The sequence below is a fragment of the Apteryx mantelli genome, chromosome 2 (genome assembly GCF_036417845.1).
Source record: "Apteryx mantelli isolate bAptMan1 chromosome 2, bAptMan1.hap1, whole genome shotgun sequence".
Classification (NCBI taxonomy): domain Eukaryota; kingdom Metazoa; phylum Chordata; class Aves; order Apterygiformes; family Apterygidae; genus Apteryx; species Apteryx mantelli.
In genome coordinates this window covers 12,865,785-12,885,829 of record NC_089979.1, presented here as the reverse complement: position 1 = coordinate 12,885,829, position 20,045 = coordinate 12,865,785, and the positions used below count along the sequence as shown (strand labels likewise).

At 36.5% G+C, this 20,045-nt stretch overlaps 1 protein-coding gene across 4 annotated transcripts in view; it reads left to right on the top strand.

The window, feature by feature from the left end:
• FAM91A1 (family with sequence similarity 91 member A1) overlaps positions 1-19,662 on the top strand; it is a 30,785-nt gene extending 11,123 nt beyond the window's left edge. The window contains exons 8-24 of one of the 4 annotated variants that reach the window (XM_067290181.1): positions 619-681; positions 1,733-1,839; positions 2,650-2,688; positions 2,803-2,915; positions 3,817-3,935; positions 4,367-4,479; positions 4,691-4,777; positions 5,557-5,689; positions 6,366-6,514; positions 6,990-7,124; positions 9,363-9,476; positions 10,592-10,664; positions 11,991-12,140; positions 12,642-12,749; positions 13,042-13,165; positions 14,400-14,469; positions 16,479-19,662. In XM_067290181.1, coding sequence (XP_067146282.1) covers positions 619-681; positions 1,733-1,839; positions 2,650-2,688; positions 2,803-2,915; positions 3,817-3,935; positions 4,367-4,479; positions 4,691-4,777; positions 5,557-5,689; positions 6,366-6,514; positions 6,990-7,124; positions 9,363-9,476; positions 10,592-10,664; positions 11,991-12,140; positions 12,642-12,749; positions 13,042-13,165; positions 14,400-14,469; positions 16,479-16,673 — 1,892 coding nt within the window. In that variant the 3' untranslated portion in view covers positions 16,674-19,662. The remainder of the gene's footprint in view (positions 1-618; positions 682-1,732; positions 1,840-2,649; positions 2,689-2,802; positions 2,916-3,816; positions 3,936-4,366; positions 4,480-4,690; positions 4,778-5,556; positions 5,690-6,365; positions 6,515-6,989; positions 7,125-9,362; positions 9,477-10,591; positions 10,665-11,990; positions 12,141-12,641; positions 12,750-13,041; positions 13,166-14,399; positions 14,470-16,478) is intronic. The other 3 variants (XM_067290183.1, XM_067290182.1, XM_067290184.1) reach the window with 3 other exon arrangements.
• Positions 19,663-20,045: the final 383 nt, after the last annotated feature.

The following is a 20,045-nucleotide window of genomic DNA, read 5'->3' as shown; positions in this document are numbered from 1 at the left end:
GCTGATGCCTTGTGCTGAAGTGCTCCAGAATTTATTTTTGTAGTTGGATGAAACACTTTCCATGAAGGACGTGTGTGGGAAGGATGTGTGAGGACCATCAGAACTCACATGATTTAGTTCTTACCCTCGCTACAAAATGTGCAAGTTCCAGCCTGAGTTAGGGCAGGACCAAAATGTGGCCAGCATCCTCAGCTGACAAACTTAGTTCAGGGTAAAAACACTGTCAAACTAATCAAATTCTTCTTGACAGTACAGAGATGATAGTGAAAGCCAAGTTAACTTTCAGGCAGAGACATACTGATCTTTCTGTCAAATGCAGCTGCTTCAATCTCTGGTCATTCTTCTGTGCCCTTTTCTATTTGGTCTCTATTGTCCTAGAAGTAGATGTAGAGCTTCAAATGTATTGCACCAGGCGGCAAGTAAAGAGCTCTGTTTTAGGTTGGCATATGTTTAATGTTAAATGTGGTTTATTGTTTCATGCATTGCAAAGTAATATTCTACTGTGGAGGCTATTAAGTTGTTGTTTTTAATTCTGCGTTGACTGGTGAGGAAGTTGACTTGTATCATTAGTACCCTGGATAATGCTTTTTGTAAAATGGTGTGCTTTTATTTGTAAAGGCTTGTATAACAAAGGATTTATTTACCTCGATGTACCGATATCTGATGACAGCTGTATAGCAGGTAAGTAAATAATTTAATGTATAATACCTGTCTTTTCTTATATTAATTTCATTTATCCTGTAATTTTCTTTCTTGGAAGCTGCTTGTCTGTGTGCATGAGTTTGCTTCAACAAATCACTGAGCTATGAGAATTTTTCCCAATCAAATGTTTTTCAAGTGTATTAAAACATTGTCTTTATGGTATATAGGATTTATTTCAATTTGAGTTCTCATATTATTTCATATACATAATTACATAAAATGAGATACTCTTAAAGATTTATGGCATGATTTAGTAAGTACCCTCCCATATATCTGTAACGAAAAGGAAGAATAGTATGAAGAAATGTAATTGGCTTGTCAAAAGGGCATGGGTTTTGACTCCTATCTTCTAGAGAGATGCAACTTATTTTTTCTTCTTTTTTAATAGATATCAGTTCCATCCTTCATAGTCTTGTCACCCCAATTAATGTGCTGGGTACACAGGAGCTTAAACTAACACAGCACATGGCTGCCCTTTGAACTACTCATTATGCTATACTAGGTCTCAGGAGTTTCTGAATTCAGTGTAATCTGCAGAGACCTAAATGATCTGGAAGCTGGCCATGCAGAAGTACCTGTCATTGCTGTAGTAGAGATCAGTTAGGCAAAAGTCCTCTAAGTACAAGAGAGTTACTGCTTAGATACTAGCTTTGGGATTCTCAGCTCTGGAGCTTTTTCTTCTTTTTCAGTCAGAACCGAGATTTACTCTCCATTCACATTACAAAGCCAGCCCTTTCCCTAGAAATTTTTGGGACAGGTGACTGGGAATTATCTATAGAGGATGAGCTGGAGTCTGCAAGGCTGAGGCAAGATAGAGTAGCTTTAGTTTTTACTTTTCTCAAGGTGATGGGAGAATTTTAAATGTAAATACTGTATAAACTACCTTTAGGCTTTTATTTTTTGAAACTCTGGGAAAACCTCAAAATTACAGGCATCATGAAAATGAAATAGTGTAAATTTATTTTTCTGTTCTTAAGCAGATTGAAAATGGAAGTGACCAAATTGTAATCTTGCAAGTAATTCTTTTCAGTGCCACCACTTGAAGGTTTTGTGATGAACAGAGTGCAAGGTGATTACTTTGAAACTCTCCTCTACAAGATATTTGTTTCAATAGATGAGCACACTAATGTGGCAGAGGTAAGTAAAACTTAGCTTGTGTCAGGGAGACAGGAAAACCTGAAAGGGTCCAAAGCACACTGGTGAAATGCTTATGGAAGAGAGATGGATAAATACCAACTGGCTTTGTTTAGATGTATCATTAGGTTTGGAAGATTTGAGATCCAACTTGTTTCTTTAATCTTGGATGTAACTTATCGTTCTGCAAGCCAAATGTATACCAAATGGATAATCAGTGAAGCAGCCCTATCACTTGAAGTGAATTTATACAGGGTTATACATGTAGGCTATTTTATTCCAATTGAAATTGGAATAGAGTCTATTTTCTCTCTGTTCTAAGCAGATTGGTTCTGTTTTGCTAATGTGATTAAAAAAAAAAAAAAAAAGAATTTTTCTCTGACATTGAAAACATGCAGGGAGCTGGCTTAAAGTAGGAAAATAACTTTTACACAAGTATTTATAACTTTAATATGAGAAATATGTTTTTATAAGGTCCAGTTCTCAAAACTCTGTGAATTAGTTTCTGAAAAATACCTGTTAAACACAGCTGGGATTTATTTTCCTCTTTGCCTGTCTTCTGATATAAATAATTATCCCAGAAATTGCACAATGGAACACAACCTCATATTTCTTTTGTATGCTTTGAAGTGGAACAATTATGAGATTTCATCCCTTTTTTCCATTACTTTTGGTGAAGACAAAATTGTTCCTCCTAGTACAGGTTGTTTTTAAAAACAACATCCCTTCCCCCCACACCTCTAAAAACTCACAAGTGATAATTACTTTGGATTGTTTTTTCTGGATTGTTGATTCTTTGCTTTTGCTTTTTAGCTTGCAAATGTTTTAGAGATTGACTTATCTTTAGTAAAGGTATGTATGGATAATACATCTGTTACTTGATGTAAAAAGTTCAGTCTTTTAACCTGGCTTCATAGATGGGTTTTATATTGTAGTTCCTTATTATATTTATGTGTGTTTCTTCAGAATGCTGTGTCCATGTATTGTCGGTTAGGCTTTGCACATAAAAAAGGCCAAGTAATAAACCTGGATCATCTTCATCCATCGTGGAAGAATGTTCCTTCGGTAAATAGACTGAAGTAAGTGTCTCCATTCTTGCACAAACCTCCTTTTTGATTAAAGAGAAAACTAGAACCTAAATATGATTATAGAGCTGTTGGTTGATTTCTTTTGACTTCTGCAGTAAGTCATCTCATTTGACTTTCTAATATATGTAATGAGAAGAATAATTGATTACCTCTGTAACCCGAGGATAAGGAGTGGTAAATTACCCTGTAAGTTCAATGTACTACTTCTATTGCTCTTACTTAGTGTTGGCTTTTTGACCTTTAAATAAACAGTCGCTCACTCTAAAGCAAATGCACACTTGTCTGCTTCAAATGTCCTGGGGCCAGAAACAACAGCTACTGTGGTAGTACAGAGACAGTGTCTCGTGGTGCTGCTGTCAGTGAATGTGCACATGATGTTTGCTTACTGTGAGGTAGCATTGTAGTTCTGGCAGCGACAGCCTGAAAAAAAATATTGTGTCTGTATAAAATCCTGGGGATGTGATGTTAATCTTCATCAACAGCAGGCTCTCTGAGCTGGAGAGCCAGGCTGTATTACTTAAGAAATGTAAGGCACTTTGTTTAGTCCAATTTTTATCGGTCCATTTAAAACAACCACTATGCCTGAGCTTTCTTTAATGTTAACTTGGACTGTCAGGCCAAATCAAATTAGATTTTTCCATTGGATTTTTCTTGAAAGGTGATGGTTTGATCTTCAGATCTCTTGTTCAAAACTCAACATTTTCAAAACAAGCTTTTCTGTTAAAGCTAAGGCAGGACTTTGAGGGCATCAAGCGGGACTGGTCTAGGACTTGGAAGTATTGAAAGCGATGTACCAGGCTTGCCTATGCACAGAGTACTAGCACTGGAAGGCAGAGCTACTTCTTCAGTGCTACAGTGACCAATAGATGTGGATTTTAATTCACATTAATAGGAGTACTTTGGATCCTCAAAAGATGCTGCTTTCATGGGACAGTGGGGAAAACAGAAGTCCTATACAGGAAGCTGGATCATCAGCCACAGATACAGATACCAACAGTCAAGATGATCCAGGTTAGCACTAACAGTGAACTTAATACATTAGGATCAATTATTTATAGAGGGCCATAAGCTGTAAAGGAGTCTAGAAACAGATGAAACACATAGATTGTGTTGATCCTTTTTTGCATGGTATAAAGTGGGACAGGTGGTGTCTATTGCTTGGTTCAAAATTCTTCAGCCTCGTCTTCAGAAAGAAGCTATTTAGCTAATCTGTATTATGGATATTAATAAACACGAAGTTATCAACTTCAAAATTAAAATTTGAATTAATCAATACTTTAGTAATAAGAAGGAAATTCTGTTGGAATGACAAGAAAATTCTGTTGTAATCTATAACATCTAAGGGTTTGGGGGTTCTGGCTTGTAATATATTTATGACTTAAACTTGATGATTTTGTATTTAAATAAAACAAACATAATCTTTTTTTGTTGTTCTTTATTAGCTGACACAGCCAGTGTGAGCAGCCTGAATCTGTCTAGTGGGCACACAAAGCGTATTGCCTTCCTGTTCGATTCCACTCTCACTGCCTTTTTAATGATGGGAAATCTTTCACCAGTATGTCAAAATTGTTCAATCTATTATGCCGAGAACAAATATATAGAAGGTCTAAAATATTTTGACTTCAGTATAATACAGCTTTGTTTATTTTAGAAACACATATTAATTGTTTAGAGAATAAGGAACACTTTTGTTTAATAAAAATTTTTGCTTGCCCATTCATTCCCTTCTCTTAGAGAATTAGGACAGTTTTGTTTTGTTGTTTCAGAACTTGAAAAGTCATGCAGTCACCATGTTTGAAGTTGGGAAACTGTCAGATGAGTCTCTTGACAGTTTCTTGGTGGAGCTGGAAAAGGTAATCTGTTAAATGTGTAGCCAGATTTTTTTTTTCAGCGCTTAAGTGTAAAGGGAGAAAAAAAACCTCACAATATTTTCCTTTGTACGACTGCCTTAGGAACCTCTTTTAGCAATACAACAATAGGAACACAAACTTGACCGTACTGAATCCAAGTGGCTCAGTTAAAATTTTGCTTATTCCTGGCATTTATGCCTGCAGTGGTTTTCAGGGATGCACTGCGAATGTGGCGTGAGTTCAAGAACTGCATTTGTCCAAGTCTGTGTATATGCATACCTCCATTAGGGCTTGCTAAATGGAAATCACTTTCTTTTTGGTAAGATGTTAATATTTCTGAAGTGGTGCACATGTTTTTTGTAGAAGAAATTGACCATTATTTGCTGGAATGTTTAACCTATCCTCTTTTTAAGATAATTCTGCTGTTCTTAAATTATGTAGAAGGACTGTGCTGTTAATTACAGTATCTTTTTTTTTTTTTTTTTTTTTTACCGGCCACAATGACTGAACATTTAAAGGCTGATATCTTTTTACTTAAAGACTGAGCGATCGTTCTAATTTTTAGATGCTGTCTTTGTGTGCTTTTGACTGTTTGACTTAGCTGTGGCTAAGAGTCACTGTTCACTTAATAGTTGCTGTAACTCATGCTTGCCTGTAAGCTGCAGAGTTGTTATGCAATTACAGAGCTTTAAAATGCTGATTTGTTAATTTTTCTGTTTGTTTATATAAGCATCAATTACATAATGTGCCACTTGTGTACATTTATTCTGCTTCTTGTTTAGGTTCAAAGCACAGGTGAAGGGGAAGCACAGCGGTACTTTGATCACGCACTTACACTGAGAAACACAATACTGTTTTTGCGGCATAATAAAGACCTAGGGGCACAAGCTGTGCAGTCTGATCAACCAAATAATGGTACTGTGAACACTTTCTCATCAGGAAATACTTTTAAGCTTGTTTACTTATCTGCCATGGACTCTTAGCTTTCTGATCAAGTTGATATTTCAGAAAGCAGTTAAAAAAAAAATTGAAGCCAAAACATCACATTTCATCATCCTTTGAGCCTGCAGTATTTTGTTTGTATGTTGAAGGACAGATCCAGTTGCACAGGCATGGACTTATGTCTGGAGCAACAGATTAAAGCTACCAAAGGCGAGATGAGCTGAACTTGAGGAAGGGATTGTTTTCAAATCATCCAGTTCCAAAGACTATAATAAAGAAGTTGCCATTTATTCAGGCAGAGTTGTTTCTGCAGAGAAATGTTTTCCAAGTCATGAAAGGGAGTATATTCTTCTAATATAGGGAGATACTTTTAAGATCTTGTCTGTCTAATTTCATCAATATATCTGTGTGTGTTTGTTTCCTGGGATCTGTTAGAGAGGAGCAAGTGGTAGTTCTGTGCCAGAAAAGTCCGTATGACTGGGATTTCTAAAATTGAGGTGAATTTGAATAAATCTGTAAATTTAAAACTTAATTGTGAAAAATATTGCATTCATGGCTCAGGAGGGGAGAATGGAAAATCTGAAGTAATATTTTGGGTTGTATGCTTCATCTCAACTGATGATTTAAGAATCTTGCATTCTTAACATAGGGTTTCCCTTGGATCTCTTACGATGTGAAAGTTTGCTCGGCTTGGATCCAGCTACCTGCAGTAGAGTTCTCAACAAAAATTATACTCTGCTGGTTTCCATGGCACCACTCACCAATGAAATTCGACCTATTAGCAGCTGTACACCCCAGGTGAAAAAATACTGGGGAAAAACCCCGGAATCTAATACTATCATACCTTCTTAGTAGCTTTGTTTTAGAAAAGTCTGATGATGCCCCTTTTAAAAAGATTTAATTATTAGCATGCAGAATAGTATTGCAGTTCATCTGAAAAATAAGTGTTTAGTGAATTAAAATGTGAATGCTTATTACATTCAGTTTATTTAATCTGTTAACAATATATCTGCTCAATGACAGATATTCTGTGCTTGAATTCATATTCTTAGAACTACCTTACTATCATCTTCCTGTAGAGAGTCTTCCAATACTGGGCTAAGTACCTAGGATACCATCTTTACTTAGCAGGGTAAATTAATACAGTTAAACCCCTGTGCTGTAAAACTAGCTTTATATATATTTTTAAAATGGTTGATTCTTAAATTACATCTGTACATTTAAAAGTTGCAGTTTCAGGCTCCTTCCAATTTCTTGGATAATCTCTCTGCAGCATATTGGACCTGCAATACCAGAAGTCAGTTCAGTTTGGTTCAAACTGTATATTTACCATATAACTGGACAAGGACCACCCTCTCTCTTGCTCTCTAAAGGAACCCGTCTTCGAAAACTCCCAGAAATTTTTCAGGTACTGTATACATGGATTTCTTCTCCCTCCCTTTTCCAAATGTTTCAGAGGTATGCTGTACACTAAAGCATTCAGGGATAACAGTTGAAGTCAGAGGTATAACTTACTGTAGATGGTTTGGCTTCCTTAGAAGCAAGTTTATGCAGAATCTTGTTTTGCTTTCTTTTAGGCTCTTGAACAAAGAATGCTACTTCTGTCTCTTTTCTTGTCACATTGCAACTCCAGTGTGTTTGGTGCCACTCCTTTCAATTGTAATGTAAAATGTGGTACTGCAGTCATTGTGAATAGTGTTTGTGAGTCCTCCCTCCCCTACCCCCCAAGTGGGTCACAAAGATGTGGAAAACCTGGAGCAAAAGATAGAGAGGCATAGTATGTGGTGTTCTTCCTAGTACTGTATAGGAAAGGACACCCTCGCTTCCTGCTGGAACACACAGCTTTGCTTGGTTTGGAGGATGGCCAAGCTGATCACTCCTGGTTTGCCAGCTGTCAAAATCTGAGAGGGAGACTTTGAAGTTCTAGACTGTAATTTCCCCTGCAGTTTAAATGACACAAGAATTTAGTAAAGGCTGCACTAGATTAGACAAAAGGTCTTCCTAGCCCAGTAGCCCGTCTCTAGCAGTGGCTGTAAGTAGGTTCCTAGGAAGAAGCCTGATATATAGTATTTAGTCTTAAGATTTCTCCAGCCTCCCCATTTTCTGGTCAGAGAACTTCCTGAACTGTATGTGATATTGTATGCTTAGAGGCTGTCACTGGAACTCTTATCTGTGCACTGTCCAGTTGCTCAACCTCCTTCCCCCCAGCCTTGAATCCATCTAGCTTTACAGCATCCCTACAGGCCTTTGGCAAGGAGTTCCACAAGGCGGTATAGACTTGTCCAACTCATGCCTGAAAGACCTCCTCCTGTTCTGTCCCTCAGAGATGCTAATAATGACAAATGTGCCACAAAGGAGTACCATTAGCTGTTCTGTATCCTAGGCAAACCTAGGTAGAAGTGGCCATGGGTATTTCTAAACTTGTCTGAACTAAAAGTCATAATATCTCTTGGCTTTGATTTGTAAGGCTGCAAAGTTCTTAGCAGGCTGTGGGTCTCATTGATCGTGACAGAGTTCATAAAGTAATTTAGTTTGAATTTATAATTGGAGGCAGGTGTCTACAGTTTTCATCACTTCATTCTGAGTAGATGCTTGAAAAGCTAAACACGAGAGTGATATGGAGACATTCAGAGAAGGATGTGCGTTCTTAGATGTACCTACATCAGCAGCCATCTCTGGCTCTTGGATTTGTGGATGTATTTCTCATATCTCTTATATCTGTCTCTTTGTTTCTTCCCTTACCCTTCATGACCTTTCTGATTTTAAAAAATGCTGATACTCCCTATTTCTAAGACATATTTTAAAGTAACACTGAATCTAGGCTTCTAGAGCAGAAAGCATTTTTATAAGGCTGTTGAAGAACGACTTGATTGCAACTTTAGTCTTATCAGTAGTTTAAACTGCTGGTAAACGTATGGATTGTGCCCTTTTATTAATAAAAAGTGTTCAAGTGGTAGCCTCGAAAAACTTCCTTACTGAACTGACTTTTCAGTGTGCTGATGAATCGATCAGATTTTCTTGTGCTAAATGATCTCACATTCTGTATTACCATGAATTTACTGGAGACTTTTTTTTTCCTCTGTGTACAGACATGAATGCTTTTTTCCTGCTACTATTTTGCAGTGTCATTTTCTTAGGGAACTGTCAAGGCACTTCTAGAACTCTTGCAGAGAGACAAAAGAATTCAATCTTGAAAACTAAGAAGTGGAAATTGCTTCCTACTCAGTGTCTTTCTCTCCCTGTCCCTCCCTCTCAGATCGGTATTTTTGGGTTTGATAAATCTTTGCTCTCTTTTTGACAATGTTAGTTTTATCTGGTATATATTTTGCTTTTAAATTTAAGTGGGATTATTTTCATCTCCTATTTGCTAGGAGACTGCTGCGATGGCCACATAGTTCTACAGGGACTGGTGACAGATACCACCTGTTCAAACTAGCATCTTAACTTTGAGGTTGGCGAAATTCTGTCTTTACCAGGAATATGACCATGAGTGGTCCTTGGTACCAAGTATAACACTATAGAATTGTAGCTACCTGTGGTAACTTCCTAATTGTAACAATATGCTATTAACCTAACTGTAGTATTTCACTTTATATGCTCGGGTAATCCGTTACTACTGTAAATAGTCTTAATTTCTGTCTTCTAGGGTTATGATCGCTTACTAATAACGTCTTGGGGTCATGACCCGGGAGTAGTTCCTACTTCGAATGTGCTCACAATGTTGAATGATGCTTTAACACATTCTGCTGTTCTAATTCAGGTACAGAATGCTCTCTATAAATGATGAAAACATGTAATTTTGAGTAAAGCTGTTACACAGTAGGGGGTATTAAGAATATAGGAGAGCTGCATTTCTTTGTCAAAACCTGAAAAAATGTGTTTAGCTTCTGTAGCTGGTGCTGCTCTGATTAAATGGTGGTAAAGAATGGTTTTGTAAATGAATCCACCGTGGATGCAAAACAATGTGGCCAGTAAGCTTGACTGAAAGGCCAGTTACTGATAAGCAAGATAATTCTTAGTTTTACTTTTGCATACATGTACATATATATGTATATATACACACATACATATATATGTATGTGAAACTATACATATCAAACTTGTGCAAATAGGTGTTTTGGACTATAACACAACTTCGTGTTGGGGTGATGCTGATAGCGGCTCTTTGCTAGTATGTGTTTTATTTAACTTTGGCGAAGACTTGCAGGGAGTAGAACAAGGTAGCTTGGTATGTACTGTTATGTAAAAAATACGCTTTTTCAGAGAGCTTCATATTCAGCTCTTGCAGTACAATACAGCTCAAATAATTCGTGAGTGCATTGGCGAAAAGCAAAACATGCTCTATCAGAAACCTCAGAAATAGAGTGGGTTTGTCTTATTATTTGGGGGAAATTAAATGGCTTTTTCTATTTTATCAGTTCAGGTGAATTCTTGGAGAATTAGTCATTCAAATAAATGGATGTTGAATATCGTAACAAATGTAAAATTGCACATTCTCTAAGGCCCACTTGTAACAGCCTTGATTGCTCAAAAATCTTCCATGCTTAGGGATGGAAATTCCATTATTTTGCTCCTTTGAAATGCACAGTGATAATGAACTTAGTTTGCAACTAATATTTGTAGAGAAAAATTGCTACTCTTTACTGAAGTTTAATTTCATTGCATTTACTCTCATTCATTTGGTGGGAAGGGTAGGGTATTTGATTTTATTTATTTCAGCTAACCTGAGAGCTTTAATATATAAATATCACTTTGGTCTGTTTGTTTGTTTTATCAGCTTGACTGATAGTCTGCCTTAAAAGGGAGCACAAGTAAAACAAAGCTAGGCTGATGAATATATTTTTCTGTTGCTGATCTAAATTTCTTGATGTTCAGGGACATGGCATGCACGGAATGGGGGAAACCATGCATATACCTTTTCCATTTGATGAAGCTGAGCAGCAGGCAGGTAACTGTCTTTCTTGAATGTGATCTCTACACCACAGTGTTTACTTTTCTTGATGTTGTGCAAGATCGCAATAATTCTTTAAATACAAATTTTCTCATAATTACAATCCAAGCTGGACGAGCAAATTGAAAGAATGTTTAAATTGCTGCCAAGTCTGCTCTGAATTTAGAGAAATACAGTCTCCTCCTTCCTACGTTCACTGTCCTAATTAGAATGTGATTTCTGGTGCCTCTTCTTTCCCAGCATAGAGGTAAAAAAGTAGTTTCCTGAAGCATCTTTCTTTGTGCCTACTTACTAACTGTATAAGTAAGTCTACTGTACATCTATCTGTAAGGCTCACTTCTTTTCAGTATCTTAACCAAAGACAGGTGAGAACAAAACCTGAAAATCTTACCAATTGTTCATGTTGACGAGTAGTACTAGGAGCTACTGTGGAGGGAGTTTTTCCTCCCCAGGAAGAGCTGTCCTATCAAAATCTTCTTTTCCTTCAAGGTCTGCCTAGCTCAGCTGATTTTGAAAGTCAGGGATTAAAATATTCTGAAATATTGCTTGGTGAGTAGGGCACAAGCTTTGGATAGCTGAGGCCATAGCCTTCTCAGCTGAGAGTTCTCATAAAAGTGTGAACTTTTAGATCTAAAATTATCTAAATAATCTAAAACTATTTAAGCTACCGCTTAAAAATCTAGGCCAATTAGAAATAAAGCTGATTTCCTAGTTTAGTTTAGTTTTGTTTTTTTTAAAAAGCTCAAAAGTAATTACCTTTATATTTGCTATCTCTGGTCAATCTTTATTCTAACTTGATGCTAGGTGGAAAATCTTGAAGATAGGATCTCTAACTTGCCATTCCTTCTAGCATGAACAATTTGGTTATTGTAACTCTAATAGTGTTGTATTATGGTTGTTTCCCTCTAATATTGTACTGTAACAAAAATTTAAACCTGTGGAGCCTGTCTCTTGATAGAGTTTACTATAAAAGTCTGTGGCATTGGAAGAGCTAGATATCAGTGGGTTCTAGCTGAACTTTGCCATCTCTGCTGAATAAGTGCGTGTGTGTGTGAGAAAGAGATTGAGAGAGATTATCTTCAGTTCGTACTTTTTCTTCCTCCTCCACAATTTTACTGTAATATAAGGTAGTAATTAGCATTTGGTGTGGTAAGACAGTGTTCAGTTATGTATTGTCCAGACCCCCCAGTGTGATCACTAGGTTGGAGCATTACAGGAGAGAGAAATCCAGACAATAAAAATTTAGCCTTGCCTGGAGGTGAACTATATGGGTATGGAGGAGGCTTCCTGTAAGGTAAACTGGAATATGTTTTTTTCTACTAGACTTCTCTCGTGTGAACATGGGCATTCATACAGCTTTGAGAATATTGAGAAACAAAGTGGATCTGCAGCATTTTTGTGGCTATGTCACTATGTTGAACCCTACAAGTCGGCAGGCTAACAGAAAGCTGAGTGATGCTTCTGATGGAAGAGGTTAGTTACCAGTATTTTTCATCTGTGTTTCTTTAATTCACATGCAATCACTTCAGCAAAGTTAAATGAAGGATTGCAATTCTTTGATTTAGAAGTCCACAAAATATCTTCAAACACATCTAGGAACCCATCTTAAGTGTAAATCTCTTAGCAATAGACTTATTTCTTAATTATCCTGTGTGAGTAGTTCAGAAACAGCCAAAGAGTGGCTGAAAATTACTGAACTAGAACATTCAAAGGAAGAGAAAAAAATCATTTCAAAGCATTAAAAGTAAACTGTGTCCTTTTTATATACCAGAACTTTATCTTTCATGAGTGTGTTGAGGATTTCTAAGCTTCTTTTTAGTCCTAAAATCAGTAAAGGTCCTGTGTTTCTCCATATCCCTTTCTCTAGCTTTATAGATGTATCACATTTGCACAAAATTTGTGAAGTTCCTTATGTCAGGCAGTAACTAACCCTATGTCAGCTAAATATTTATGTAAGAATTGCCTTACCTCTAGGAGAGGCTGAACTAGCATCAGGATCTGATGTAAATGGGAGTACAGAATCATTTGAGATGGTGATAGAAGACACTTCAATGGATTCTGCAGTCAAGCAAAGCCCTGAAGGTAAAACATTACAAAAGGCTTGTACTGACTAAGTTTTTAGTCCAATCAGAAATCTTGTCTTTAAGGATCTGAACACATTATGCTACTTGATATTATCTGAGTTAGTGCAACACTGTTCTTCTTAAAATTCAAGATTCCCTTAAATCTCTGAGCAGCTCAGTAAATGAGGCTACTGTCTTCAAAAGTGTGAGCTGTCCAACAGATTCCTGATCTGAGAGAACCAATTCTGGGATCAATATTTTTGGTTTGTCTTTTCTTGAACTTTGGTTGTCTCTTGCTTTTCATCCTGTAGTACCCACAACAGAACTGGAATGGGTTCCCCTGGAATTATGCTTTGGCATTCCACTCTTCAGCTCTGAGTTAAATCAGAAAGTCTGCAGAAAAATTGCCACTCACGGATTATGTAGAAAAGAAAGGTGAGCATTGTTACAGGTTTACCAGGTTGCATCTGTTACGTTCAGAGCTTCTGCAAAAAATGATTCCTACAACTCTAAGAGCAGAACTGAGCTAAGTTTGATAGAGTAACTGAATTCTAGTGTGTTGGCAGGTGGTGTCACTTTTAGGCTCAAAGATACCAGCTGTAGTGTAAAGATTAGTCTGTTTTTGTAGTATTTGCAAGGTGAAAATGAATTATTTGTGGTAAACTGTCAATACACAGCTCAGAAAGAAGCACTTTGGGGGTACCTTCCTGCTCATTTCCCTTTACTGGCCTAGCACAGACTTTCTTTTTTCCCCAAAAAAACTTCCTCATAAAGCTTTGATGTAAAATTCATTTAGTTCTTGTGGAAATTTTCTTTGCTTTTACTATCTTATTTGCTAAGCTTTGTGCTGGCTTATGGTCAAGGTAACTTCTGTTTTTGACTGTAACTTTTCTTTATGAAAGATTACTGTTTTCCAACAGTGAGCATCCATTGATTTCCATCCCCCACCTCCCTCCAGGGTATGGTGCTAGAGACCAAAATAAGGCTTCCATGAAAACATGGCTCAGAAATTTTACTACATTAGTTGACTTTTAAGTGTGCTGATAACCCCCCTCTTAGCATGCTAACTAAGGACCACTTCTTACTAGACTCTTCTAGATGAGAATGAGACATAAAGAAGTCTAATATATTAACGTCTTATGTAAATTAACATTTTTCAATTGCAGTTTTTAGTTTCATTTCAGCACAGTATAAATAATAGGGAGAATAACGTTCTCATGACTAGACTCGAGAGCAGATGGTTTGAGGTTTACTTAGCATCTTTTTTTCAGTGATAACACTATCATCAAGCTTTCTTTATGAATACAAAATTTTGTGACTTTTTTTGTGACTACTTACTAACTGTATAAGTAAATCTGTGTATATCTTTCTGTAAAGCTCACTTCTATTGGATATCTTAACTAGAAGAAAGGTGAGAACAAAACCTAAAAATCTTACCAGTTGTTCACACTGATTATCAGTACTAGGAACTACTGTGAAGGTTTTGTCACAAAAATGTGACAAAATTTTGTCACATGATGTTAGGTACCACAAGTTATTTTTGAGTTATTTACCTCGATACTTTTTTCCTTAGTAATATTTAGGCACCTTGAAAGGTTGGGTATTGATGGTGTGCACTTTTTATTTGCTTTATTTGTACATGCCTTTTCTCCTCTTTCATTTTTGACAGCCTTCAAAAACTCTTACATTCCAGTAGAAAGCTGTCTCTACAGGTCCTTAATTTTGTTCATTCATTCCAGGTAAGGAAGAACAGTCGAGCTGTAAATCATTCTGTAAGGTCTGTCATCCCTTTTTGCCCTACTCCTTGCTACTCTTTGCTGTGTGGAAACATACATGATTTGGTTTATTTGCTTTTTCTTTAAGTGGTAACAGTATTAAGAGCACTATCAAACTCTGAAATTTTACTGGTAACTAAAGGAGAGTATTTCCCTACCTCCTTTCCGGTTTTATTTAATCTTTGTCTCTTAACTTCTGTGGTTGTATCTTGTTTGTAATTAGTGTTGTTGTTTTCGTATGGAACTTGCACAGCAAAATTGTTCTTCATTCTTCCTAATATAACACACAGCCTGCTCTGATGGTTGCTTGATCGCTTCCTAGTACATCAGGGAGAGCACTGCAGAGTATAGATCTACTTACTATTCTTAGATGCTACCTGCATTTTAAGTCAACTGTGTTCCCTAAGAAAAAATAAAATACATTAACATAAATTTGATACCACTATACTTTTGCACTTGTCCTAAGAGCCTCTAGCACTTTGTGATGAATGGGTATTAATAAGTAAAGCTACTTACCCTATTTGGGAGGATTTTTAAGAGCATGGATAGAGAATAGGTGCCTTGGCATTTCTGCTTAGTTGCTATGCAAGCCTGTAGCTGCTACAGTTTTGTATGGCACTGTGTGCTAGCAAGGTGTGTCTGCGTGTAAAGTGGACTAAAGTAAAACTAGTTGCTTATGTTTTGTGTTACTTCTGTCTAAAATTCTATCTTATTAGAAAGATAAGTAACTTGCAGGTAACTTGACCAGATAGTGTTATGGGTGATGTGACCATGAAACTTCCTCCTCCTATTGAAGATAGGAATATTGAAGACTCCCAGTAGGTTTGAACCTTGAAGCCATCTGTCAAACAGTTTTAAATGACTCCTGTCCTAATCTCTGAGACACACATGCTATCTCTGAGATTTTTTTATATATATATATATATATATATATATATATATACACACACACATATATGTATATATATTTGTGTGTATGTGTGTGTGTCTGTATATGTATGTGTCTGTATATGTGTGTACTTGTGGGTGTGTATATTTATATTAATTATATTTGTATTAATATACACATATGTATATATAAAAAATGAAGAAGTGATTTTTAAGCTGAGAAAAACAAACTTAATATGGTCGAGTTAGTGCCTGCAAATATGTGTATGCCTCTTAGCACAAGGTAAGTGGCAGTGCTTAGCATGCTCAGGCTGATACAGTTGCTGCCCTGAGAAGTTTGCATACATGTCAGTATGACTCAAAGAACACCAGATTAAAAAAAGGAAGTTCCGTTTTAGGCTTTCTCTTTTTGATAGACCATTTGTGTCAAAATGATACTGGAGAATTTCAGATATAAAGGCTGGTTACTTTGACTGTAAGAGGACAGCCTGAAGGAAAAGACTACAGTCAAGGGCAAGAGTAAGACTATATGTGAGCCCTCTTTGTGGAGGGCAGTTGAAGGCAAATCCAAGGACTGTTCTTCCTTGCAGACCAGACTCTCTTTCAAAGGATTAAAGAGAGTCTAGCACTGGGAGAGAAGGATGTAGTTCTCTTAAATACTATTGTAGTCAGTTGAATAGCTTTATCACGTAAACAAATTAACAAACTCTTGGTTGTGGCTTCATTTCACAAAGAGCTGGATTGGGGTGTAGTGAAATCACTAGATGCTTTTTGATAATGGGAATGTATTTTTGCCAAGTCTTCCCTTCATTTTTAAGCCTCAAATTTCCCTGAAGGCTTCTTTGAACCCAAATAGCACACTTGCAGATGTAGTGGAGGCAAATATATGCTTACTTCATACTTTCCTTTGTTTATTCTGCTTTTACCTCCATAAAGATTTGACGTTCATTGGATTAAAGTAACGCTTCAGAAACACTAAATAATATATCAGCAGATTAGATGAGCCTGTCATATTAAAGCTCTTAAATCCTTCTTTGTTTCTCTCTTTGTTCTTAAGACCCTGCGTTTTTTCCTTTTGCTTTTAGGAAGGTATTTCAACGCTGGATCAGTTTCCTGATCCTGGTTCTTCAAGTTCACTTTTGCAGCCTACTTCTGCAGATATGGGTGTTCCACTTCCTGCGAAGAATCTCATGTTCAAAGAAGGTGTATTATCTGAATGGAATGGACGGTCCCCTTCCTCAGTTTTTATTTCAACCGCAACTAAGGAGCAGGTCAAATAAATAGGGATTCTCGTGCATTGATCACTAAATGCCTTTCTTCAATTACAGTTAATTTATAGTGCCAACCACTAAGAAGTGTACTGCTGCTGCAGCATAATCCATGTAAAAGTAGTGTTACAAAAACATCTTGTGTTGCAGTATTGGGGAAATGCTTAAACTGTCTAGAACGTGTTACTCATTACTGCATATCTTGCTGCAACAGAGAGCTTTTTAGCTGTCAGCACTGTATTTTTATCTTGAGACAATCTTTCTTTTATAACTAAACACGCCCTTTCTAGGCTTTCTGATGATTGTTAAATTTCTATGCTGTCACCACAAAATTGCAATAGTAGTTTTCTATGTTCGTTACTCAGACATAAATTCTGTTTAGTTTTGTACTGTATTACTGAAATCTTTCTCTATAAAGGAAAGATATTTGGCTCTTCCTCTGAAAGCTCAGTGATACCAACTGTTTAAAAAATGTACCATGGTGATATGGGGCATTAAGAATTGTTGAATTATGTAGTTCAGCTTAACACTGAGGCCTTGACAAATCAGCACAATAGGAAGGGATTTGATGCTTATAGAAGGCTGAGTTGGTGCAAACTCAATGTCCTGCTGATGACTTAAGGCCACTTTGAAAATGAGTGGTGCTGTTTCATCTTTGGCATAATTTAATGGAGGTCTGGAATTACGGAAAGTTGAACTGGTTGGCTCTGTTCATGAGGCTCTGTATGATAATGGATTTGTATTGCTCTTTGTTTGTATGAAACAAGGACTTTCAGAGATTTGAGCACACTGGAAGTAGTCCCTCGTTATTTGAAGCTGGTGATGATTGCTGTGAAAAATGCTTGATGTCATAAATTGACTTTAAGGCAGATAAATAGATCTGTTCCTATTGATTAATGTTTGACTGAAAGAACAGAGCTCTTGATTTTCACATGAATGTCGTTAGCAAAGGAAGATAACGGTAGATGATCTGTAGGCAGAGACTTCTCTGAATCTGTTTTCCTTGAACCGTTAGCCGTTCATGATGACAACCATTGATGCTGAGGTATTTCACCTAAAACCATGTTCAGGCTCTACTTGCAGGGGAATGATTTTATGTAGCATAAGATCATTTTGTTTATAATTTCTTGCCAGCTTAAAAAAAAATCTGTCCCATCTAGCATACCAGGAGAACAAGAGGTGTAGAATATTAAGAGTTTTAACACCAGTTTCTAAAAGTACTCTGCCATCTCTCCTCTTTACTGGAACCTCCATTATTTTAAATAGTCATAATTAAAAATAAGACTTAACCATCCTGTCATTTCTAGTCTACACTATGTAACGGACCAAGAATCTGTAGCATACATGATGCTGGAACATAGCCAGGAGAAGAATGGCAACATTTGGGTTTGTATCCTGTTCTGTTTGGCTGTAAGAAAAAACATGATGTAAGTTTGAAAAGGAAAAATGTACCATAATAGCAAAATACAGTGACATCAGTTAGAACTGTGAAAATTCCATTCTTCTTTTCTCTTTTGGTTTATATACATTCCTAAAGTGTAAGTGTGAGACTTGCACTCGAAGAAACTGGAAGTCTGTAGTACTTCAGTTTGCTCAGTGCTACTCTTTCTTACATCTCTTTCTTTTTTTATATTTTACCAACAGTAGCTGAACTTAGTATTCTACATAAAGAACTTGATTATATAAAGTTGATTATTTACACTACAGTGACTTTTGTACAGGAAGTGTGTACTCTCTGTATTTTTTTTAAGTTGCTGATTGTCTTATTTCCATCAAAGGAAATTAAAGAGGAAATAAATGTTAGTTTAGGGGAAATGGCACAGAAAGCAGATTTACCATGAAAATTGTTATATGGAGATTTAGTCAGTATCTAGAACTAAAAGTAGATGATGGTTTACACTAGATGATGGTTTACGCTTTCAATACTGTAGACATTACTTTAAATGCTACAGTGAGCTGTAATAGATGAGCTAATCTGGCATGTTGTAGGAAATGTTGCCATGCACACTGTCTATACAAAGTAAATACAGTAGTGATAGTGCAAGTTAAATCTGTTGTATGGAAGTTTGGAAATGGATGAAAAATTTTTGTTCTCCTCACTGCATATCCTTCACTGTTATTGGCTGCAACTTTGTTATTAGGTTGTTTAAACTTCTTAAATAAAACTAGTCTGCTTTTCAGAATTGTTTAATACCCATAAATCTTACAGTTAATGGTGAGAATTGCAGATACGTTGCAGTTTTTAGAACTCAAGCCACTCTTAATAGGTGCTTCGGTGAATGAATTTAGGAGCTTAAATGTTCAAGTCTGCATATCTGAAGTTTACTGAATAGATTGCAACCAAAGAAGTCCATAAAATACCTGAAAACTCAACTACAGCTCCAGTGTTTGGGATGGTCCAGAGGCTTTAGTCAATGTATGTGACTTGTTTTAAATGTGGTGTAAAAAATAAGATCTCAAAGATCTTCATACCAAAAGAATCTATTTTATATTGTATTTCAAATAAAGGCAAATGAAATAAATTTCTTTTCTTCAGATAGTTTTATTGACAGTGGGAAAAATCATGTTCATTACAACACTTTAAAGCTATTTTAAGTTTCTGCATTCAGCAAGATCTCTCTTTAACTTGCAAAAGAGAGATCGGCTTTGTGCTTAGGCATAACCCAACTAGTATTAATTCTAGATGGATTTACCTGAAGATGTTTAGGAGCCAACTAGAAGGCATATTTTGTTCGATTTCAGGTTTTTTGATCATGATTCCTGTTATTTCACAGTTCTCTTTTCCTGTCCATCATTGTTCTCAGATCTTCCTTTATTTTCTTGTTTGGTATTCCTAATGATTTGTATTTTGAAGGTTTTAAAGTATGACTGTGACTGAATACAGTTGACATCTTCTAGTGTGACACTGTTAATATTATATATTGAATTGTACAAAGTCTGTGTTCAATTAAATTATTGGCACATGTAACATGTTTACAAATAAACCGTGGTGTAGGTTAAACCATGTGCAGAATCCTTCACATGCAATAGTTTTGTCTTCTTGGGCATAGCAATAAAATGTCACCTTGTTACTGTAACATGCAAGACTACTGAATATCCTCAGAATATCTTTTTTTCCCCATAGGCATGCAATTCTCCGGAAATGCACCTTTATCAAAAGAAAACCCCTATTTTAGTGTAGCTTTTTTCCATAACCTTGTTATTAAACTCTAAGGGAAAATACAAGAAGCTGCTCCTTCCTTCACAGCCACAATTTAAGCTTGACAGCTTTCCCTGAGGTCAGACACTGGCCCAGTAGCTTCCAGTAAATTGTTCTAGGAGTGATGCCAGTATCCCAGAAAGGGAGAACTCTAGCCTTGGAGCTCTGTTTTAACAAAGCATGTC